The 25,173-nt window shown below is 45.2% G+C and overlaps 1 protein-coding gene across 7 annotated transcripts in view; it reads right to left on the reverse strand.

Moving 5' to 3' along the window:
• DOCK7 (dedicator of cytokinesis 7) overlaps positions 1-24,595 on the reverse strand; it is a 107,006-nt gene extending 82,411 nt beyond the window's left edge. For all 7 annotated transcript variants that reach the window (XM_040610069.1, XM_040610068.1, XM_040610067.1 and 4 more), the window contains exons 1-2: positions 24,485-24,595; positions 14,419-14,524 (exon numbers count right to left, since the gene is read on the reverse strand). In XM_040610069.1, coding sequence (XP_040466003.1) covers positions 14,419-14,524; positions 24,485-24,522 — 144 coding nt within the window. In that variant the 5' untranslated portion in view covers positions 24,523-24,595. The remainder of the gene's footprint in view (positions 1-14,418; positions 14,525-24,484) is intronic.
• Between the last annotated feature and the right edge of the window lie 578 nt (positions 24,596-25,173).

The raw sequence follows: 25,173 nt of genomic DNA on the forward strand, positions 1-25,173 counted from the left end.
TGATATGTCTCTGGATATTTCTGTGATGCATACCATCATCACCTAAAAATAAAAACAAACCCCGAATTAAAAAAAAGGATTTTCATCTATTTTCAAGAAATTCATCAGCATGCATCAAAAGAAAATTTTGTACTTTATTCCCCACGTGTATGACTTTGGATTTATTTTTACCGTGCTCTGATCACAAAGGAAACCTTCATCCTGATCCAGGATGCAAGAACTCTTTCAACCTCATGTGCGGCCCCCAGACAGAAATCCAGAGCAGGGGCTGATTTACCAGGAACTTAAGAAGCCACAGAACTCTAAAGACCAACATTATTTTGAATTAAACCACCTCTCTGGAGAGCACAACACAATGTTTGTCTACCACAGATACAAGTTTAACCACCCCTTCTCCCTGATATTAGGCCCTTCAGTGCCACGATGACCCTGCCTACTCCAGGAAGGTACACTGCTCCAAGTAAAATGGACATTGACAAGCATCTTTACTGGGCACAAAGCTTGCACCCAAAGTGCAAGGAATGACTGAACAAACACACGTGCAGGAAACCAGCAGATTTCACTGGAAATACTGATCTCACCATACCAAAAAAAAAGTGAGCTTTTTTTAGCTACATGAAAAGAAATGATGCATAAACTGGATACATACTCACATTGCATAACTGTATTTCTGCATATGTATATTATATAAATACATATATATATTCTGAGATCATTATGCTCTGAGGCTGTACATAAACATAGACATTAAGAAAATGGAACACTAAAAACAAGTTTTGAGGAACCTGTCTCTACAGCAACTGACAGATTTCCTAGAATTCCCTGGCACATCCCAGCGAAGCTGAGTGCTTTAATATGAGTCACAAATACATGACAAAATTCAGCATTTTTTCTTTACTGCTTCCTCTTTCCTGTCATCCAGATTATTTCTGTGGGACAGGGAACTATCCTGTAACTCGTCTTCTGCTGGAAATACCTTTAAAAAGAATATTTAATAAATAAGTTCTAGACATGCTTCTCAAAAAATTTGCTATACCAATCCCAAATTCCAGTTTTAAAACTTCTATTGCCAAAAAATTCTGAAATGAATCAACTTTTTATTCAAGGAAAAAGACTTGGCTAACGCAGGGGGTATTGAAAGAATCTCTCCTACCACAGCCAACTTCAATGAATACTACAATTTTCTTGAAATACAGAAGGCAAATTCTTCACCAGAAAAATGGCGTGACTCCAATGAAGTCAGGTGAGTTGGACCAGATGTCTTTATGCCAGATAAGAATCTGGTCCACCAAAAAAATATGATGTCTAGGAACTCAGTATTTAGTTCTGCAATTTAGGTAAAAAATACAAAGTAATTTCTGTGTAAAGAAACACACCACCATCATCATTATCTATTTAATTCTGACCCTATAACCTTTCTTCCCCTTCTAATCCTGAACTCTTGAAATGAATTTAAAGTATGTGGTTTGGAGAACTTTTGAAAATACAAACCAGATACTTTTAATTGTTTTCATCACTGCAACACTCACAACGAGCAGAACTTGTCATTGCTCTTTCCCACATTACAGTTAACATGTCATCACCTCACACTATCTGTTCCTTACATACAGATAGACCGGCTCCATTTGGCACTAGATAACTGACAAAACATACAGCACTGAAGTGTGACAGTTTATTATTGAGAAACTGCTAGAAGTGCATGTTTTTTCAGAAGAGCCGCTGCATGACACTACTGCTACTTCGCGTGCATAGAATCCTTTCTACCGATAAACCTCAAAACCAAAGAAGAGTAAGAAACTCTTTACAAATGAAGCTAAAAATAACAAAAATCACTGGGCAAAAGCTGCAGAGGCTCTGGGAAAAGACACTTCCCCAGCTCCTCTCACAACCAGTCCAGAGCCCTATCCATGCCGTGATGCAGCTCAGAGCTGGACACTGAAAGCACCCTCACTGGAAGAAGGCCAGAGGGTTAAGGTAGCCTGGGAGGGTGACTTAAAGCTGTTAACTGACCCTATTTTTTAAGCCTTAACATTTTAAGGCTTACTTTTACTCCTCCTGCTGACCTCCCTTCCCCAGTGGCAGCTCCAAAGCTAAGGCAGCTTCCAGTGCACTTCTCAGCAAAACTGAGCTGACCATGCAAGTGTTGTGTCTCCATCTGCACAAACTCAATTACCTTCGTGGCTCCCCAGGATAACAAAGAGGAAACTTCTCATTCCCTCTGATTTTACTAATCCATTCATCCTGATAAACAGAAGACAATTACACACAGGTGAGGAAAAAACCCTCTGGATTAACACAGAGTGGAGAGGGATATGCAGGACCGAGCCAGCACAAGACAGAGACTGCCACTGCCCCAAAGACACCATGTTTCCCCATTCCTGGCATTTTACAACTCAAATTTCACTTGTCCAACAAGATCATTGCAATGTATTGGACAAAAGATGAATGAACTGGCTTCGCTAGTTAAAAGCACCTAATCGGGAAAGGCAAGCAGTGCTTAGGGGTCTATCCAACACCATGTCCCCCGTCTGCACTCCAGGGCTTTCTAAGCCCTTCACACATCTCACGATTAGGCCCAAAGTTGCAATTCACAATTTTCCAGTTTGTCTTTTCAGATGATTGTACCATTGTACCATGAAGATGTAAACAAACATAAAAGTCAAACCCAGAAGCTCGTATTAGACTCACCATCTGTGCAGCCAGAAATACTTTCTAGCACCTGAGTAAACAGGCCAAACATAAATTCATGGTTATGAAGAGGAACTACTTCGTGTCAGACTATTGGCAGATAAAAGGCAAGCACATTATTTTAAGCTTTAGATATTTGTGGGGGAAGAAGTGATAAAAGAGGAGGAGGAAATAAGGATGAATAAATGCACCAAAAGGAAAATGAACCCAAATGGTGTCCCCATGTCTGAACTGAACCACGAGAGCTTATCTCATGCCTCTCACTGCTGATGGCTTAACCTTTACTCCCTCCTGCTTTATGCTCCTGCATATGAGTGCACTCTGCATATTTATGCACTCTGAACCTGTGGATGAGACCAAGAACAGACACAATATACAAGAGGCTATTCCTGCTTTATCCAGCCAAAGCATCAGTCACCTGAAATCATCATTTGAACCCATCAGATCAAATGCGCACAGTGAAGGAATCAAGACAACTTCACATAAAGACCAGGTTACCCAACCTCACCATCAACTAAGGAGCAGAACCTGCTCTATCACCTCACCTCCAAGCCTCCAGGCTCAACTTACCTCCTCACAGCACCAGGAAGAATAAGGAGGCACCCAAGAGCCGACTGCCCTGGCCCATTAGGATTGTGATACTTTCCCAGTTCACAAAAGTTCCACTCTTATCCTTGCGCACTCTGATGAACAGCTGATTGCCAGATTACCACAAGAACAGCAAGCCCCGGTTCCAGGTGCATAATAAGATTTTGAAATCTGCTGCAGCAGAAATGGGGGAACAGCTGAGGAGCTACAAAGCTGTCCTCTTCCACAGCCCTGCTTGCTGGCAGGCTGCAGACAGCGTATCTTCGTCCCGCTTCCAGGAAAAAAGCCTTTTCAATTCCTCATGAAAGCTCCTAGGAAGCAATAGTAGGTGCCTCCTCCACAAAACACAGCCAGTTTTTCTTCCTCAGACTTCCAAAGGCAGAGGGACGGTTTCAGTCAAGTATTTGCAAACATGCAGTCCACCTACCAAGTGGCTAATAAACCTAATAATGCTGGAGTGTTACTGTAAGAAATCATTGACAGGGTGTCTGTTCCTTCCAAGAAGAGTTTATTAAGGCCCTCCAGAAACCAAAGCTGTACAGGAGCTCCCACCATCTTCCCCACCAGGACTACGGAACAGTCTAAAGTAATGGCAACTACACATGGCAAATAAGCAAAGGAAATCCTGCTCCCAGAGTTGCAATTGCTGCTCTCCTAAAAAATACTCTTCAGTTTTGTGTGAGCTGTAATTATAGAAAGAATTTTGCACAGCCTTTCAGACAATTCCTTAACACAGTTTTCACTCAGTCTTTATCCCAGGATCAGATGCTGCCACCTTACTCAGGGCAAGCACTATTCGTGTTATTAAGATGAACAGGAATACACAGCGAGAAAGGAGCCACCCGGTATGAGTAAAAGGGTCATAACATGCTCCCTGCCAACGTAAACACCAAATACAATGTCCTGATAAACTGGAAGTACAGAAGAAATCAAACGTGACTCTCCCTTTTTCAGGCTTACACAGCCCAATTACCCCAAATCAAACACATCACTTGCAAATAACATTTCTGCATATATATGTTCTTAACCTGACCAGAGACACACGCTCTGTCAGCTTAATTAAGACACCAGCCCGATTGATTTGGGTTATAGAAACTATTTAACACACGCGTTCCATGGGTGCATCTGTGTTGTTGCAGTTATGGCTCTCAGCAGTTGCATCACAAAACCCTATTTCAAAGGTTTACAACTCTTCTGCAGCGTGGACAGTCAAGCTTTCTTCTTTAAGGCTGTGTTATTCTTCACTGTTATATCCCCTTAAAAGCTTGAAAATAAAGCTTCGTTTCCTATCGACTTTGTCCTTCTCTAGACAGCAAACATTGTATTTTGCTGTAGTTTTAGAGCATTGCTAGCTGAAATATGTCTCTCTCCTATTTATTTCCTTCTTTTGAGCACCTACCTGCCTCATCATCATCGGTTACAAAAGAAGCATCTGCACAAACCTGGCAACACAGGCAGAAGCCTCTGCTAGAGGATGTGGTGTAACCCCATGCAGGGTAACAAACCCACATTTACTTTAGCCAAGCGTCTCACCCAAGGACTGCAGGAGCAAAGGGTGAGCAGGCAGGGAAAGCTACACCCGGTGCACCGTGCTGCAAAGCACACAGCCTGCTCTACCCCACCAAGGAAGAAAAAATAAAAATTCAAAGGCCAGATTTGTATTAGACCTGCTCTGTTGTGGCATTCCTGAGAACAGACTGCAACCAGCTCCCTCGTGCACGGAGCAGACCCCTCTTGACAAGCAGGACTTCTCACCTGGCCCAGTGACCAGGGGTTTGCCGAGCGGCAGTGCTGACCTCGTACGGGGAAGGCAGCAGCAGCCATGCTCAGAGGGAGCTCAGCCAGCAGAAGTGTGCAGGGCAAGGCGATTCAAAAGGCAGCAGGGATGCCTCACTAACAAAGGCAATGGGAATTCTTGCCATAGATGCACTTTTCCATCATGCTCAAGAAATGACCAAAGGATAAGTATTTAATTAGCATGCCTGAACGGCCTTCCTCTCCAGTTTGCTGCCTTTCTGAACCAATTACACCTATACCAGTACCTAAAGACTACAGGTCTGCTCTCCTGGGCACTGTACAGTAGCTCAGTAAGGACCACAGTAGCAACCAGGGAAAAAAAAGGGACAAATATCATCTCAATCTCACAGATACTGGCTGAAGCACAGAAGAAGTCTTATGTAGATCACTGTGGTGTGCCCTGGCATCCAAAGGCATTCAGATTTTCACCTGAAGGACTTTAGCCTATCCTTTCCCCACACAAACAGCTGGGCAGAGGGGATATTTCTAGATCCTGTTCCAGAACTTTGTTGCTTAATTCACACGTGTTGTACTAAGCATCACGAGTAGTCTTGTGGGACATGCTTAGAGCAACACACCCAGCTCCCAGCTATGATTCTGCAGACTCTTCCAGCTAGCATATGTCAGCAGAGACATGAAAACCACCGTGTCCCCCATGTTTCCTTCTCCCTCCCTCACCTCTGCCCTCCCAAGATGCTTATTCTCACAGGGAGCCACAACAGCACTTTAAATGTTTATGATGTGATGGCTTGGCAGGATGCATCTGGCAGAACAAGGATTTGAACTCAAGTTGCTCATAGCCCAATCCAAGACCAATTTTCCTTTTATCTAAAATGAGATGCCTAATTCCTAAGGGCAGAGACATAGTCTCTCTGAGGATCCCAGTACAGTTTGGAGCCTGTAAAAATGACAATGGCAGAGACTGGAAAGTTATACCTCCTGCCTCCACTGTGGGAGTAAAATTCTCTGCAAGGATATGATAAGGGAACTTGAAAAATTAATCTTGCAGAGCTCCTCATCACAGGGAGGATCCTGACTACTATTTTTACTTGGCATCTAGGCACTTCTTCAAAATCAGGGTGATATTTCTTGCCAATTTTGAAAGCAGGACAAAGTTCCATCTTAACTTCAATACCTCCTTAAATATTAAACAATTTATAATGTGCTAAAACTGTAACAGATTGTGCCAAAGCTTCACATTCTAAATTAATACCAGCTTCCCACCCACTGCCTCCCTGGGCAAAATCTTGGAAGGACAGAAGAAGCAGATTAACATTTCAAAGCTGAGCCCCAGCTTTCTCTTAGTTATCCTAGGTCTCCAGGGCAAACAGTCACTTCCCTTGTTGAGCATTCAGGAATGCAGATGGCCTGTTCTTGCTGTGGCAGAATCCCGTCACCCTTAAAGGGATATTGGTTATCTCAGGGAACTGCAACGAGAGTCAAATCTGATGTACCCGTAGGAAGGACGCAGTGTAAATCTGAGAATATGGGAAATGTAACACGCTTTAAAAAAAAAAAAATCTGCAGGCAAGTTAAAGAAGATAACAGTTTGAAGAAATATATTTGGTAAACACAGGCATCAGATTTATTTTTAAGTTTGAACTACAGGCCACAGTCATCCTAAGAAGTTTCAAAACATGAGCAGTACAATATTAACCCCTGACAATGCTCAAGTAATTAGAAAACGTGTTGTTTTACTTGCATAAAATACGTTTTCTTTCACCTAAACACTCCAAAAATTCTCACGGCTGGATCCAAATTCTAAGAATCCCATTATTTGCCTATTGATATTACTGCATTTCAGAAGACCCACACTCCCAATTTCATATGCCTGATAACTAGTAAGCACAGAGAACTCCTGCATTTAATTTTTTTGCTGCATTTGTAATACATGGAAATATTCAAATGAACCAAGGAGATTCCTAGGCAATCTCTGCTTTTCATCAACAGCTACCAACCCTCAACAAGGATGACACCTCCCCAGTCATAAAGTGCAGTCATTACCTCCCCATACATGTGTATTGCCTCTGGAATGCAGTTCTGTATCTCCTCCTTTGCTCTAGCTCTTATTATTTCTTTTGCATGGTGTACTGAAAGACGTAATTACTATAGAAAATAACTGATAAAAGTCCTTCATTTCAAATTGTAAACACACCTCAAAAAATTCTGTAAGCACTCTCTATTAAGACAAAAATTGTTTATTAATAGTCTGAAGCCTCCATTTTTAAGATCCGAGAATTTTTAAGTTCTGGATTCTTTTTACAGACAAGTTCAATGATCTGCAATGTGTGCCAAATTCATGTAATATCACAATGCTCAAAATGGAAAAAGGCTCTAATGAAAGGAAATATTTGTAAATATACCTACCTAAAGGGGGATTCTACATGTAACAAATAACAGCCAGTCACAAAACCAGTGAAATGTTCTATGTACAAATATTGCTAGGTTATTTGCTGTTGTAACTGGTTGCTAATGTAAGAAGCCATTTGGGTATAGAAACGTTAATATTAATCAGAGATTAATTAGTTATCTGGGAATACTATAGCGATTTCTTACCAAACCCAAAAAGCCATGAGTTATGCCTCCAAGGATGGGTAAGAAGAAAGACAGTTTCTCCTTTGATGACTAGGAATAATGTCATTTCACCAAGAGAGTATTTGAAGAACCAAGACTTTGATACAGCAAATGCAAGTGCTGAGACTGATCTGAAGGAGCTACCCTCTGATAAATTGTGCCAAAACCGAGAGCGCAGAGACTGAGACAACAGAAACATCAAAGCTCCATTATTACAGAAATGAAAAAGCCAAACAATTTGACCAGAGACTGCAGAAAAATCACAGACTTCTCACTTTTGGCAGAAACACTACATCAGATCAGCAGAGATGGATCCCTCTGGATCCTTAGGGTTCACACAGGCAAACCACGGTGGCTCTGAACTGTGCAAGCTGCACCGTGGTAACCACAAACGTGCATGTTCTTCTGAGTGGAAAATACTTGGCACAGTCACGTCTCAATTATCAGTGGAAAATGTAATTCATCCAGTGTATGGATGAATTAACCACGAGACACATGAAGACACCAGAGCTGGGCTGCCTGTGTTATTGAGCTTGGGAGCAGCACAATGGGACAGCTGAAGTGGTTTCTGTATGTGCCCAGGTCAAGAAATACTGTGCCTGCCACACTGACGGGGCGCAAAGCTTCACCTAACAAACCATGCCAGTCCAAGCCACATTTGGGCACAGACAGTCCCAAGGTGTCAGCTCTGTGCACCTGAGCAGCCCTGCCTGGAGACACCAGCAATGAGCCCTAGCGCTCAGCCAGCCCGCTGCAGCAGCACAGCCATCACGGAGTAAGGCTCAGCCTGCTGGCCGAAGCTCTGGGGACCACAGTGGACCTCCAGCCTCGAGTCTCCTTGCCAGCTGTTCCGAGCTGGCTCTGCAGAGCCACGTGAGTACCCCTGCACAGTGACAGCATCAGCCAGGCCGGTGCAAAGCCTGGGTGCATCCACCCAGCCCTGCTAGCCCAGGTAATAGAGACATGGTTCTCATATTAGCTGAGCGCTGAAAAGGCTAACAATGCATCTAAGCTGCCTCATTATTGCAAAAGACTGCAAGTGCATATATACAAAGGAACAGCTGCAGCAGTGCATCTACACCTTACATGCTCACGTGTCCTCTGACGTAGACTTACTCCTTCATGCACTCTCGCAGCCAGTACCAAAGCACTCTCCACCTGCTCTCCTGAGCCTTCACAGGCAATCGGCAGCAACACAGATGACAAGGAGAAAGCAGCTGTAATTTAGCATCATGAAGCAGTGATCTTCCAATTCACTGCTGCTTGCTGGGACCGTGGCAGCATTAGCATGAAAGATTGCAAGCAGACCAACAGGGACTTAGACTGAAAAATTTTACATTGCAATTTGAATCCAATATTAAGAACTTTTTGCAGTTTAGGGTATTAGCAGCATTTCCACTAAACATCAGTTTGTTTATGCATTGTATCCCCCAAAAAAGATGTGTCACAACTAACTTTAATAAACAAAGAGTAGGATTTAACAGCATTTTTAGATTCTGAGTATTTATTAACAGGCCTGTCATGAATGCTTCGTTTAAGCAACCAAATTTACTTGGTAGAATAACATTTAGTTATACATTAGCAGAGGTAACTAATTGTAAACTGTTTAAGTTATTGCAGATGAATGAGACTCAGCAACCTTTCAACGGGTATCAGACTCACCAATTTAACATATAAAATGCTCGTGACCTCTGCAACAGGACTCACTCAGAACCCATTTTAGAAATAGTTTTAAGTCACTAAAGAAAGCGCCTGCACCAGAGCAGAGTTAACTGTGAGTAACTGCTAATGGGAGGAGGCAGGGAAGAGGATGTGGATGCCTCTCCCATCCTCCCCTGCCTGATGAGGATAGACCATTCAGCAAGGCAGGGCAAAACCTCCAGGAAACACATATAATGGGAGACACTATTAAGCCTTAATCAGCTTTGAGAGAGCGTTAAGACTTGGCTCATTTTCCTTTTCATTTTAGTGATTTTGGTGATAAAATTACTTGGCTCTGAACACTTCAAAACACCCTTTTTTATGCCACATAGGATATGTTTCCCCTTGTAATGTTTTCCATTAATTTGCACAAATTATTTTTTCTTCTTTTAAATTACACGAAATAAACAGCAAAAATATATAAAGGAACCTATAGTCTCTTATTGAATAATTACAGACTATCTTTGAATACACAACCAAAATCTGACATCCGATAAATCCAAGACAAAGCTTCAATTAGTCCAGATAATGCCCATAAACCCCACAGTGCTTTACAAAGATATGTAAATGACAGCACCTTTATTTCACATGAAGAAAATGGAGCTCCAAGAGCAGACATGGTCAGATCACATCACGTCCAAGAATCCAGACCTCTTTATTCCCAGACTAATTAACATCTCTTGCAACAGTGTTCCTTCCTCACACTAACATTCAACTATAGCATAACATACACCAACAGGAAGTATTATCCCTAATCCTTTGGAAACAGCTGTGATTTTTCTGTAAAACAACTGAATATACACTCATTCTGCTTATTTGCAATTTCTGTGAAATGCTGCTCTTCTAATTAAAATATACCTCTACAGATTGAAAAAAAAAGCTAAGAAAGTTTTCTTTTCTTAGGCAAAAAAAAAAAAAAAAAAATCAAGTTTTGGACAACAACCAAAAACATTTCAATGACTATCTTTGGCACTCAAAAGTGAAGTACTCAGAAATCCAAGATTTTATAAGTCTTTATCTAATTTGAACAATATAAATATCATTAAGCAACTTTTTAAGTTGCTTAACGTAGAACAAGAGACGGAAACAGCAGGGAAAAGTGGTCCAGATACCTAGTGATTATTTTCTGTCCTTTGATAACATCATTTGCCCACATAAAGGGATAGCACACACAGGGGAAAAGAGTAGACTACTGAGTCCATTTGCAGATAAAAACCAAAACGCTGCTCTTCCTACAGCAAAGCTGCATAACAAGCAGCCATTAAACAGCAAACTGAGGCATGGACACCAAGATTCAGAGAAAGCTTTGGGTTGCTTCAACACTAACTCACACTAATCTCTAACAATCCACAATCCAGCTTCATCCAGGTAAAACTACTGCAGAAATCCAGAGAGCACAATCCGGCCTCCGCCAGGCTGCAGCATGCAGCAATGAGCAGAAATGACCGGTGCAGCAGAGGGTGAGCAGACAGAGTTAAACAAGCACCATAGCACAAGGAGTTGCTCAACAGAAAAAAAAAAAAAAAAAAAAAAAAAAAACCTTGGAAAGAAAAGAAAGTGGTTAGTCACCAGGGGTTATAACAGCCTGTAGTAAACAGTCCGGTTCATCAAATAAACAAAGCAAATACTCCATCCTGCAAGATGCTGGGGAATTCTTTGAAAGGAAGTGCAAGCTCTCCACTTTCAGTGCATTCAATCAGTGAGGTTGGTGGCAAGAAGCCCCAGCTCCCACGAGAGAATACTGAACCTCTCGATGCACCAAAAATGAGCATAGCTCGTGGCTTACAACCCTGAACACAAACAGTAGGATGCAAACACACACTCAATTTACAAGTGGATTTACAGAGACTTGCAAAACTTCAAAAAATAAAATGTCCTTAATCTAGCTCCAAAACCTTTCCAGCTTCTATTTCTCAGTAACAAACTGTCAGTGCCTTCCGTTCTGGATTTCAAAAATAAAAGCTCAGTGCTGCAAGGACTGCATCCTGCACAGAGTCCCAATTCGGCACATTTGGTTATACAGGAAAAGCCTCTGAATGCTTTGGACCTGTGTCTGTGGTCTGCAGATCTGAGGGATGTGCAATTAAAATCAGCTTCTCCTAAAGTGTCAGAAGGGTGGAGGCTGACAATAATAAACTGCCAGCTCCTGTACAGTCATTTGAAAGCAGTGTCTTCTCCCCAGCTCTACCAAATACTAAATTAGAAACAGTTCTGGCAGCATTTTGTCTGCTGCTCGTGAAGCAGAAGGCAAGAGACTTGCTAAAATCCAGCTGACAGGTTTTTGCATTTATCCTAGGTTCAACCACATGCAAGTCTGTTGACTGTGAAAAGTCCCTGCACTGGCTTCAGTCAACAAGAAACAGAATGCTCACCTGAGCACAGTGCTGAGGGCCCTGCATTCACAAAAGCAGACATTTCTCCATACAAGTGTCTCCATTGGACTGCGTGTGATGAGACTATCAGACAAATTACCACAAGCCAGCTACTGTTGGCAACTGTCAACATAGAATCAGTACTGACCTTATCTGGATCATAACTATGGAAGTGCTCAACATGATGAGCAAGATGCACTGGATAAGAGAGACCACATCCCCACTATTGTTAAAAATCCCCCGGTTCCATGCTGCACACTCAACAATGCAACTTGCTCCCATTGTGGATACAAGAAACGCTAGTCACACACAGCTGTATTAGAATATCCATCATTTTAGCGTTAATTTCCTTATTTAAATCCACACTACGCACCCTACTCCAGGCTTTCAAACCAGTATGACTACACAAAACTGCCATTCAGATACAAGGCCTTCTATTTCTTTGTAAAAGTGTAACAGCACACAAACTTCTGAACCTTTCCAGAGCAAACAGGTACTTCAGCTTCACAGCAGTAATGCGTTTTCTCCACATAATGTTTATTATCAAACCAGGACAGGCAGGCACAGCAGACTGATGGATGCCTAAAGGAGAGAAATTAACCCAAAATTCAGTAGAAGCAAACTTCTGTCATATTATGCACCCTCAGGAAATAGACTCACAACTTAACTAAACGTACTTTTCCTATGGGCTATCTCCTACAAACTACTGCTCCATGCTTCTGAAGAGCATCTCTGCTCAGCACAGAAATTAGTATGACAAACTAGGAGCTTATCACATCAACCATCACACAATGCAGTTTGATAGGAAAGGCTCAGACCCTGCTTTCAGTTATCATGACCTTTTCCAGGATTTTTATAGATTCTTGCATATATTTACTAGAAAATACAACAGTGACAGGATAATGAGGAATACCAGAACTGAAGACAGGGCTGCCAATACTGTGACAAACAAATCTGATCCTGAATTAAGAATTACAGGTGAAGATCAACAGGACTGAAACTTCGAGCACGCACACTTTGATGATGGCAGAATGGAAAAACCTTAGAAATAGGAAGAAAAAGTGGAACAGACATTTCAGAGCAAAAGGAGGTGATACAAGGAAAAACAGTTATCAAAAATATGCTTGGCTGAGGAACAGCTTGGAGAGGTACACAGAAGAGATCATGCTTTATGAAAGCAATGGGGAGTAGAAAGGCAATTCAGCCAACTTGTTCCAAGATGAAACCACATGTGAGACAAGTGAGGCACTGCAGCTTGTAGGATGGACATCCAGTGAGTCCTTCACAAGCAGAAGTCTATTTCTCAGCTTGCCACAGGGAAATGGATTCAGTGACCCTGAGTGCTCCATCCAGTCCTACACCGCTAATAGCAGGGGTCCCTCCCTATTGCCTAATACTGGATTATGCAAAAGACCACAGAGAACTGCCAAGTCAGGGCTTCGCATTATCATTCCACACCCCTACAGAGATTGCTGTGATAAAGCATTAGCCCTGGACACACCGCTCTCATTAACCCCTCCTCCTTCATGCTCACTCACCATTAAGGCTGGGCACACAGCTGACAAAGCCAGCCTTCTGGTCTCCTTGCACTCACAGGGCTGATACAGAGGGAAATGACAGGAATTCCAGCCCTCTTCAATCCCCAATGACTCTGGCACAGCAGGATCTCCTTAAAGATGAACCTTCAGCCTACAGTGAAGTCACTCTTCTAAGCTAGAGGTCAACTCAGTCTTGGAGATCCCTTTTGAGATGATACTAGCTCCAAGGATGCATTTGTGCTCTGTATGAGAAAGCTTTTAACGCATTATGTTGGACACAAAACAGTACATGAACTGAGGAAACTCTATAGGACCCTATTCCAAGACAAGAGAAGAACTCTTGTGAACTCAGCTTGCACAGACCATCAAATTCAGGGCGCATTTCCAGTACCACCTGACCTAATCAACTCTCTTTGAAGAAAACAAGAAGCTATAATATTTGTTTTCTAAGTTGACTACTGCAAAAGAAACTGCTGCGACCTCAAGCAACAACCCAAATCAAAGGAACGCTTCCAGAAATACAGTTCCAGCCTGAAAAAGTATGCTGAACTCTTGACATTTTTACCACCACACTGAATAAATTTTGAATGTACCTGTAGGCCATGCAAGAAAATCTGACTTCAGAACGGGTGATTCTAACAACAAGGCCTACATTTCAGCCACTCTTGAAAGTGGACTGTAAATTTGTAAGTAAACACACATTCCTAAGGAATAACCACATTCAGCTTCCACAATGACATTTAAAATACCTCTGAAGAGTAGATGAGCCACTGTGGTCCCACTCTCAAGAGCAACAAGAAATGCAAGAAAACAGCCACCTGAAGTGCATGAGCTTGCAAAGAGCTCTTGCAAAGGAGCAAACCACACATGCATGTGGAACTTAATGCCCAGTTCAGGCTGTTCTGGGATAAACCAACCAACATCTGGTCAAGGGAGCCCCTTGTCCTACAAAGATTCTGCAGAAACACAAATTCCCAGCCACACTAACTGATCTGCAAGATAGAGACCTTCAAAACCCGATGGGTTTTGCATGGAATTTCCTCTGTGTTATCAGGGCCGATTAGGTCAACAAACTGTTAACATTGCAATTTCTTTCCAAATGGTAATGGAAATAACTATGCACACCTTCTTCAGCCTTCCATGTTCCAAGCATTACTTACAGTTGTATGATGAGAGACGCTGCCTCCAATATTGAGGTTTTTGAGAAGCTGGGGAGACCCTCCATACTGCCCTGAGATTTGCTTCCTGACTTCAGCAGCTACAGTTCTGAAACAAGACAGGGACAACATTATTTCTGTAGAAGAATTAGAATGAAGATGATATATCAAAACCACTTTACACTGCTGTTGGAATGAAACCAAATATTTGTGCACTGGTTGGAATAAGAGTGTCACTGGCCAGCAAAAAACCAGACCTTCTATATTAAATTCCCAGAAAATCACAAAATTCTTGCAAGGCTGCATATACATATTCTTAACGGCAATTACATTTTTTTTTCCTTTAGTGAACTGCTCCCTTGTGCACATCTGTGACAATAAAATGCGTATGATCCTGAGCACAAATAAACTTGTCCCTGGCAGGCTCTTTCCAGTTCCTACCGAGGAAAAGCTCTCCTCCAGTGCTCTCTGCCACCCTCAGCAGTTCCAAGCCTGGTCACACATCTGCTTCTGTGCTCTGCCCTCTCATTTTCATCCCTTGCCCATTTTTGGTTTTTGCAGTCAGAGAGATGAGGACTAGCAGCCACTTTCCACCCAATATCCAACCCCTTCAACACCCAGCTCAGGGGCAGAAAAGCAGTCCCACGCAAGGTGGGTTGAAATGTCTAGGCAATGACAAACGGGGAACAACTGATGTGAAAGGCAGCAATGAGACTATGGTGACTAGCAGTGGGGACAGGCAATGCACTGGCTAGCAGGGCACGGTGCCTTATGGTCTCTGCCAGAGAGAAATCCCACTGCTGGGCAGCTTTTCTCACCAGGAAGGAAAAATGCACATCAATCCTTCCATGCCTGGAGGGTAAAATCCACCCTGTGATGCTCTGGGGTTTTCTATTTTCCCCAATAAGCCACTTTGTCAATGGTAAGCCTGAAAACACAAGAGTTGGGTAAATCCACCAAGTGAACATCTCAGCAAAGGAAGAGCACATCAGAGAGGGAAATGCTGTTTGCCAAAGACTGCCTTAACAAACAGCCATGGGTCGAGCCCTAAGACAACCATCCACAGCAGCCACCTTGTAACCTAGCAGTAAGCTGCAGCTCACCTCAGCAGCAGAACAGGGATAGCCACATTTTTGAGTATGGTGGAAATGGTTTTGTTTCAAAAGTAAACCCAAACCCATATTTTTCCACACAAAAAAAAACATTTTTCCTAAAAGCTGCTGACTGTCCTTTGTCTACAGGACCTCACCAACATAAGAGTGCTCTTCTCTAGGAGTCAATGACCATTTTATTAGTGACAAACCTGCTCCCAACTGTCACAACACATCACAGCACTGCAGTCCGCTCTGTCTCCCAGAAGAAAGTCCTGGCTCCAAAGAGACTCTAACCAGTGTGTAAGACAGATGAAGAGGCTGCATGGACAAAGGTGGGGTTTTTTCTGCTGTATCTGTCCTCTGTGGGAACAGCATCATGGCTAACAGACTCACTCCTGATCTCTCACTCAAGTGAACGTGCTGTGTCAGCATGGCACATGAGCTCCTAAAATCCTGTCAAGTAAAGATAGTTAAACCTCCCCTGAGCAAAACCTTGACATCAGGATGGGTTCCTAGCATGAGGACTGCTGTAGCAGTGAATGCTGGTGGGCAGGAATGGGGGCCGGTGGAAGCAACTGATGTCAATGGAAGAGAAGGGAACTCTTAAAAGGGAACTAGCTGGGACAACCAAGCCTACCATGGAGAGCAGATGTTTCCTCAGGCCAGAGTATGGGAGTAAGATTAGCTAAGGAAGCATTATTTTGTCTTTTTTAAAAGTGATTGCAGAAGGAAAAAAAAAAAGGTTTATGTATTCTGGCTGCTAGAAGTCATTTCGTTCATGTTTGCCTTTATCCACAGGAGACTGTGTTTTCACTTCTGGAGGGTGGCTTCTGAAAGCAGACCAAACAGCTCCTGCTGGGGATGGACAACATTCAGGCTGTCTGATTGCCCTCAGAAAAACCATCTTCCCTGCTCCCACCACGTGCACACATACACTCACAGACACGCACACATGAGAACAAACCATGCATGCTGCTAGCATTTATAGGAAAATTTGGAATGTATTAAAATGGCTGCTTGGCATGGAAAACACCATGCATCTGTGGCTGATGAAATTTAAAAGCTTGCCCCCTGGTTGCAGACAATCTCTGGTTTAAACCCAATCTCTTATTCAGTGTGTGTTTTGTGTAATTCCTGATGATACGCAGAAGAGAGCCCTTCACCACATGGCTGGCAGGAAAAATGAGAACCCACGTTCCACCATGCAGCACAGCACAGCACAGGAAAAGCTAAAAATCTTTCCCCATTTTCATTGTTTCCAGATGGAAAGTACAGCTAGAGGGGGAACCTGTCCTCAGCTGTGCAGCCACTGCCAATGCCCAGCCACATTACTCAGCACTGCTCCTCCTGCGTGCAGTGGCCTCTTACAAACCTGAGACATGCATTGTGATAGAGACTCCAGAGAGGTTCTCAGTCCTTTCTTCTTCTGCATGTTGGTCTCAGCTGGGCAGCTCTGCAGCGGCTGGGAGCTGCGTTGTACTTGGAGCACAGCCTGTCAATATACCCTTAACTCCAGCTATGACTGCACTTTACCCCAACTCAAGGCAGAAGCAAACTTGGCTACAATTATAGCATTGCTCAGGGGCGCTATGAGTTTGCATGGATGCTATTACACTGCCTGACATCATCCCTGCTGATAAGGTCATTTCATGCAATAGGGGAAGAAACACGGTAAAACAAAAGGGATGGTGGCACTAATCAGCACAGCTTCTGACCATGTACTGTACACCGATGGCTGCTCCGTGTTGCTGCCCTATTAATAACCTCACTGGATATTAAAAATTCCCCTGAAGCACGATCACAGAAAGTCAGAACTGAACAATTGGTTTGACCAAGACGCCATCATTACTTTCAAGTCTTAAGTGATTCTATCTCTCTGGCTTTCACAATTACCAGTCAAACCTCTTCCCTCATGAAGTAACTGCCCACTGTCTAAAAAAAAACTCAAAATTCCTCAGCAGAGACCGCAGGACTTACTACTGCTTACTCCAAACCTACAGTCTAATCCACAGCTTTTGGTGGCTACCCTTCTGTATCAATGTATTCACAAATGGATTGAACACCATTTTCCCTAATGGAACACATCATGCTTCTGACATTTAGAAACCATCTTCTAATGTAATCTGATCACCACGTGTATTTATGGCTAATCTATACTCATTTGGTTTTGTGCCAAATCATCAGTTAGGTTCAGTAGTCCTCCTCTCACTCCTTCCTATTCACAAGGTATTCACAAAACTTAGTCATGTCCCCTCCCAGCCTTCCTTCTATGAAGCTGAGCAAGGTCAGGTCCTGCAATAGATTTTCTGCTCCCTGATCACCCTGATGGCTCTTCTCCGGCTATGTTCCAGTTGGCAATCACACCTTTTAACACACTGTGTTTCACCCTGACCACTCACTCCAGATAAGGCCTGACCAGGGCTTTATAGAACCAAATGAGTATTTTCCTATTGAGAAAACACCTCAGCTGACTACTTTTAGGACTGCTTACTCACTGCTTCATCACAGAGGTTCACAGTTTCCCTAAAACTGATAACATGCTTGCCTTCTCCTCCTCCAAATTTGTCCATGACAAATGCCATTTATTCATGACTAGTAAGTTCACGTTATATTATAACCCTGAGCACTATTTCTAACTAGAAGCTATGCTTCCCAAACCAACTTAGGTTTAAAAGTTTATTATAGCAAACCCAACCAGAAAAAGAGAAATAAATCTCAAAAGTCTCCAAATGGAAAAAAAGAAATCCATTTGGCAGAACAGACGAGCCATTAACGCTCTTGACAATTAAAAGAACAAATAAAAAACTGCCTCTTTAATAACTATCTTTTATTCAAAATGTAACCAGAGATCCTTAGACAAACATTTCAGTTAATTACAGCCCACAGCCTCATGAACGTCTATGTTTAAAGTACATCTTCCCTAATCATCTTCTTTCTGACCTTCGTCACTGGTTAATTATTGTGTGTGCCTGTGGTTCATGCAGGGCGGGGTGGGGGGGGGTGGGAAGGCAAAGGCGAGGAAAAAAATCCCCTTGGAAGTGGCTTCTAAAGCAAAACAAGACTGGTCATTCTCAAAGTACTCTGAGCTGCAAATAACAAAATGAAACCATTTGTTTGCATTTCCATGTTTCTTTACTACACACAAAAACAAATTCTGTTTCTGTGTGGCTTACCTGGTCAAAATCAAAAATTCTTCCTTCCCACCCCATCCTTAGCTTAAGCAGCATACTGGAAATATCAGTTCTTCTGATATCCCCAAGAAAAGGCTCACCAAGACCTGTCCAGTTATTCCATGCAAGGTTAAGAACTCTGCCTTTTCACAGAAAAGGTGGGTCAGTACACAGTTAGATCATCTGCTGCAGTGATTTGAGGAAGTCTCTCTTTTCCATAGCCCTCCCCATTCTGAAAGAGCAATGCACATTGTTTGTTTCTCCCCATCCCACTAATTTCAGAACTGTTACTCCTGCCTGTTCTTCATCTTATGTGTCACATGCAGTGACTCTACACTCAGCGAGCCTTTGCCTCTTGAGAAAGACAGCCTGGTACAGTGAGGCATCTGCGCCAACCCATAGCAAAGCTGCTTGTTCTCTCTCAGCAGTGGAGAAAACTCTATTTACATAGTTTACTTTTTAAAGTGAAAGCATCCCTCTCTGTTCAGCCAGCTCACTTGCGTACCACTCTGCACGTGGCTGGAGGCATGTATCCTACTATACTCAGATCTGAGTCCCCACAGCCAAATGGCACTGGGTGGTTGCATGCATCTTGCCGCTGCAGTTGAGATGACCTGTCCCTCTGCCCCTACGTGCTCCACCTGGGCTCTCTGCCTGCCGACCTGCTCCTTCCAGGCCTGAACCACGGTGTGAGTCACCAAGTATGCGTCGCAGTGGATGAGGGAACCTGCTTGAAGGAGAGCTATGGCCTTGAGCTTCCCTCCAGTTCAGCCAGGCTCCGGATGCAGCCTTCCTCCTAAACTCCAGGTTCTTTTTCCCTCCAAGTGAACTCTTCTCCCTTTGAGTGAAGTGGGTTTGATTTACAACCTGAAGCTGAGGAAATACCCAGCCTGATACTAACCACTGCAGAGGAAGTGTGGGGTCTTAAATTAACACAGAAGATGAGCAACAATGTGTTCCCTTTTTCCTTACCATTAATTAAAACAGAAAATACCATACAATGCTGCCTGTGATGCTCTTCTGATAATACTTGATTATTAAGGCTGAAAGCGTCACCCCTAGGCTGCAGCAAAGGGAATAAGCTCCCAAGATACCTTACTGTGAAAATCACCACAGCACTGGATTCTTCAGAAGAGATCAAAGTCACACCTCACATTAAAAAAAACCAACCAAACAAGGAAGCGTTGTACAAAGCAGCAGTTTTGTAGTGGAGCCCTAGAGATGAACTGTTCTCCCCCTGCCTTCTTGCTCGCTTTAAGCAGCCACAGATTTTCTCAGGCTTCCCACAGTGCTGCTGACGCCCGCACGAGACATCCACAACGGCTGCACAGGGGCAGACATTGTGACTATTGAAGAATGGGAAAAAGCTGCTCTGAAGTTTCTGTTAAAAATACTTTCAATTATGCGTGATAGTGTTTTGACAATGCAAATGGCATCTGGATGTGGGAAGAGAATAAACTGTGATGAATATCCTGCTGCAACCACTACATTTCTGGCCTGATTCAGTGCTCATGGAAGCCAGTGACAGCTTTGCTACCGGTTTCAGTGGGTGCTGGTTTCACACCATCCCTGTTTTTACCCTGAGGCATGGCAAAAGCGACTGTCAGTCTCCCCGACACATCATTCAGGCATGTAAAAGGACTCTAAATGAACACAAATGTAAGTTTAGCCTTCCCAAGTCACCTTTTACAGTACCCCATCAGTGTAAAGAGAGCTTCAGCAGAAATAAGATGCTAGCTGTGAACATAGTGAACAGAAGTGTTTTCCCTCAATTCAAAACCATAAAGACAACAAGCTGTGATTACTCCACAAATCTGTCCATATACAATGTAAGAGCCCTGGATGACAGGGAATTTCCAAATCACTGAATGTTTGAGAGCAGGGTCATCCTTCTTCAGCCGGGACTCTGCTGAAGTCCCCAGCCCCAGACAGCAGTCCCTCATGACACGGTGAGGTTCCTGTCCACACAGAAAGACCTCGGGAGGGGCTGGACCCACGAGGGTGAAAACAATTTTCTCCAGACTACACTGAGATCTGGGGTCTGGAAAACTGAAAATTCTCAGCAAGAGAGTAAAGACCAGTGGCAAAAAGTGATTTTTTACTCTGGGCCTTGTGTGAGGTTGAAATGCATAGCAAAATGGAGGGTAAGGCAGGTATGTTAACCCAAGTCAGGAAGATACTCTTTTAACTGTGGGAGCAGTAAAGGATGCACTAAACTCTTTCTTTTTCAAAAAAAAAAGCAAGGAAAGACACTTTCAAAATCATGACGGACTAACCAAAGAACCAGTTCTGGACTCCCTAGATGACCTGATCTCAGGATGGTCCAAGAGCAATGACTAAGCACTGAGGCAGGGGCTCACATGAAAGGCTACATGAGTTTGCCTGAACTGTGTACGTTGTGTGATGTTTAAAAGGCGACTTTTTTCCTTTTTCTATATTTTAACTACAAAAACCTGCATACCTTTTCCTCTGCCTGCCCCTGGAAAGACTGGAATGCTGGGATACAACACGCTTCAATTACCAGGACATTCAGGAACTCAGAACTGACCTTTTCGGTGGTGGGGTTTTCACATCCCATTTCTCTGCCAAGCAGCCCCATACCCACAACACATACTGGGATAATGCCACTAGGAATCTGAAGCACACACAGGTGAAGGAGTGTGCTTGGTGGGAACAGTGCAGCACAACCCCAGAGAGGCCAGGCACGGCAATCGGCTTGGTCGGTACTGAGCCGCCAGCCCTGCTGAGAGTGAAGAGGAAGCTTAGAGGTTCCTCAAGGATAATGTATTAACTGTTTGGCTTTTACTGAAACACCTTAATGAGTGAACTTTACCTCTGCCAGTGTGGATCCTCCCTTCCACTAAGTGTCCTCCAGTCCCCCAAACGGTGTATCAGCTGAACAGGGGTACTAAATAGAAGTACATCTGTTCTTACACTGAGATGGAAAAACAATAACGTACATGCAGCTCCAGAAGTATTATGATGCTGCAGTTCCAATACAGTTTAATAAAAAATGTATTACCAATTAAAAATTAACAATTTCAGGCAAGATTTCACATATTATTAACCCACTATAGTAAGTTTAACTCAGGAGTTTCTTCTGATGGGAGTCAAGAAGAAATCAGTAAGTACACGTGATGGCCAAAGTTCAGGCTAAAAATCTGTTCTAGTTTAAAGTCTTCCAACAAAAATGCAGCAGGACCTAATCAGAAAGATACGTTGTAACAGACCGTCTGAAACAGATATTTTGAAACTGCTGTAGCAGTCACTGACAGCCGCTATCCCCAACACGTAAAGATGCCAGGACTAATAAACAGATGCAGCATGGCACCGCAGTTCTGTATATACCCCTGAGGTGCACCACACTGGTTGAAGAAAGCACAGGCAGTAAATCAGGACTCTGAAGACCCCATCTGTGGTCCTTTAAGACACAGAACAGCCAAATCTCATGTTTCTTTTCACTCTAGTACTGTAATAACCAGCTTAGAAGCTTACTTCTGTTTCATAGGCAGGTCTTAAGGTAATTTACCTTCATGGATCTGAATTGCATCCCATTTGAATTACATGCTATCAGGCAAACCAAGTGCAGCATGGCTACTTCCTGTGAATAAGACAAATGCTATGTCTACCTTGATGAGTAAGCCAAACTGGAGGGCAGCATGTGAAAATGTGATGGATTTATTCTTCTTTAAACAATGGAACAGGGGAGAGCTTCCAGCAGCCACCAATACAGCTCTTGGGACTTCCGTATGCGGCTTGCTTGAATCTCTCAACCTCTGAGATAGCGACATTCACAGCAGCATATTCTGTGTCAGCACAAGAAGGGCTACAGCTCTGTCTGGGCACCCCTGGGTTCATAATTTCTTCTGCCCACAAGATTTTGCCTTCACATGCACTGGATGTGCAGCTCAGGAACCAGGAACTTGAGATTTCTCAGAAGACAACACTACAATATGGGAAATCCCAGAGAGAAACACAGCAGTCTTATAAATAAGCATAAAAGAAAGAGCTGGAGATGCAACAGCCCTGCTCCTCATTGTGGACCTGAGGTGCAATGAGGGTGCTGACCTCATTGCAGACCACCCGAGTCCTTCCACAGGCACAGCCTCCATGAACAGTAAACTCCACAAATGGATGCAACACGTCAAAAATACCACCTCTGCCTGCACGCACTCACTGCTGCTGTTTGGTTAGTCTGAAAACCCATCAAATGGATTAGCCCAAAAGGTACACAAAAGTGGCACATCTGTGCTACTATGTATTGAACACTGAGATAGTGCCTGACACAGGTAGAAATATTATGAGCACCCACAGTGGTCACCCCAGGGCCATTTTATTTAACTTCCTGTCACAGCTGCAGAACTTTTATGCTCTCACTTCTAGTACTTGTCTCTCACTTGACTATTTCTGTGACTACAATCAAGAACCAGGAAAACGGTGTGGCAGCAAACCCACCTCTCCCTGCTCCTAAGACCTTGATCTGTCACTTTAAACCCTGGCTGGTGCACATCAAGGTTTGCAGAGAACCATGAGAGAGGAGCAATGTCTTCACTCATCTTCAGCTTGCGAGCGGGGTGGGATTGATGCCACTCTTCTGCCTCCTACCTAGCCTTTTCCTTTGACCTCATGTTCCCTCATCCATGACCCTTCTCCATCACAGCTTCTGTAACTGCAACTATTTGTACCTACAGTTTTCTCATTCAATGGTGTGAAAATGATACTCCTTTCACTATTCTCCACAGCCTCCTGAACAGCATCAGCGAAACTGATGGCTCCCACTTCCACTCTGCTGCTAGTTACAGCTAGGAGAGGTATCGCGGTCACCAAAGGCTATTCAGTCAGACCTGCAAACTGAAAAACTGTGGTTCCCACCTGGAACCACATGTTTAACTTGGAATAGAGATCTGCAGAAACCTGGTGTTAGCAGGTAATTTCCTATAAATGTTCCTCTTTAAAAAAAAACACACCACAAAACAACACAAAACTGTAAAATACAAGGATGTTTAACACTGTGAGTCTCAAGTAGTTCTGCATGTCCAAGGAACTGTGCTAACAGTAACCAGCTGCTTATCACACACAAAAGGAAGGGACCTATTCTCTCCATCTTGCAGGCAGCAAGGAGACAAGCAGGCAGGCTTGGTGCTCCCAGCCGGGCGGCGCCGCGCCGGGACAGGGCCCCCCGCCGCGGGCAGAGCCGGGAGGGCGAGCTCGGCGCACAGCGGCCGGGCCCGCCGCGAGCAGCCGGGCCGGGGCAGGGCCGGGGGCAGGCTCCGCACCCCCGCACCGGCAGGAAAACCCTGGCCGCGCTGCCGGGAGCGCTGGGCCGCCCATTGTGCGGCGAGAGGGGGCTGCACAATGCGCCCGGCCGGCCTTTGTTCGCAGGCAGCTGAATCAAACAGCGCTTTTCCTCCTTCCCTGCCTCCCGCCCGCGCCGGCTCCGCTTCCCCAGGGAAGCGGCACCGCGCACGGCCGGCACCGCGCACACAGCCAGCCGCATCCCCCACCCCTTTGTTGTAGACGGGGGGAACCGCAGCCCCGCGGAGCCGGCCTGGGCGGACCCTGCCCGGGCGGACCCTGCCCGGCAGCCCGGCCGGGGGCTGCTCACGGCAGGCCCAGCGCGACGCCCCGGCCCGCGCCCTGTCAGCAGCCCGAAGGCCGGCGGGCGCCCGCGGCCCGCGCTGGGCCCGCTCCCCCCTCAGGGGCGCGGCGGCGGGTTCCCCGCTCGCCTCCCCGCCGGCCGGGCCCGGCAGCCCGCCCCACCCCGGGCCGGGGCCGAGCGCGCCCCCCGCCCCACGGCCGCGCTACCTGCTGATCTTCTGGGCGAAGGCGCGGCGCTCGGCCATGGCCGCGCTGCGGGGCTCCGCGCGGCCGCTCCTCAGCGCTGGCGGAGCCGGGGAGCCGGGAATGGGCGCCGTAATGCTCCGCGGAGGCGCGCACCCGCGCGGCGCAGCCGGCCCAGCTCCCACCCTCGGCGCTCGCCGCGCCCGCCCGCCTCCTCCCCCTTCCCGGGCAGGGGCCGCTCCTCGCAGACATACGGCGGGGCGGAGTGACCGTCCCCGCTCCCCTGCCCAGCCCCGGTGCCGGGCCCTCGGCCCTCGGGGCCGGCCCGGTTGGGCCCCACACCAGCGGCCGGCAGCGAGGCGGCCTCCGCCCCGCCGCGCTCGGACGGGTTGCTCCGCGCTCGCCCTCGCTGCCGCTTCATCCCCCCAAGAAAACCGAGTGGGTGGGGGTCCCCACGCGTGGCGAGGCGGACGGCGCTTCACCCCGCCAGCGGCCCCCCGCGGGGCCAAGCCGGCTCTCGGCGGCGGGGGAGTGACCCCGCCGGCCGGCCTCGGGCAGCGGCTGCACGGCCCCGGGCTGCCCGCACCCCGGCTCCGGTGGCCGTCCGTGCCATACCCTGCGTAAGGCACCAAACTGTCCCTTCAGAAAAGCTAAAAGCCACCCTTGCCGGGGAGTTAGAAGACAACTGGAACAGCGTCACAGCCACCTTTCCA

Source organism: Falco naumanni, chromosome 11, assembly GCF_017639655.2.
Source record: "Falco naumanni isolate bFalNau1 chromosome 11, bFalNau1.pat, whole genome shotgun sequence".
NCBI classification, from domain to species: domain Eukaryota; kingdom Metazoa; phylum Chordata; class Aves; order Falconiformes; family Falconidae; genus Falco; species Falco naumanni.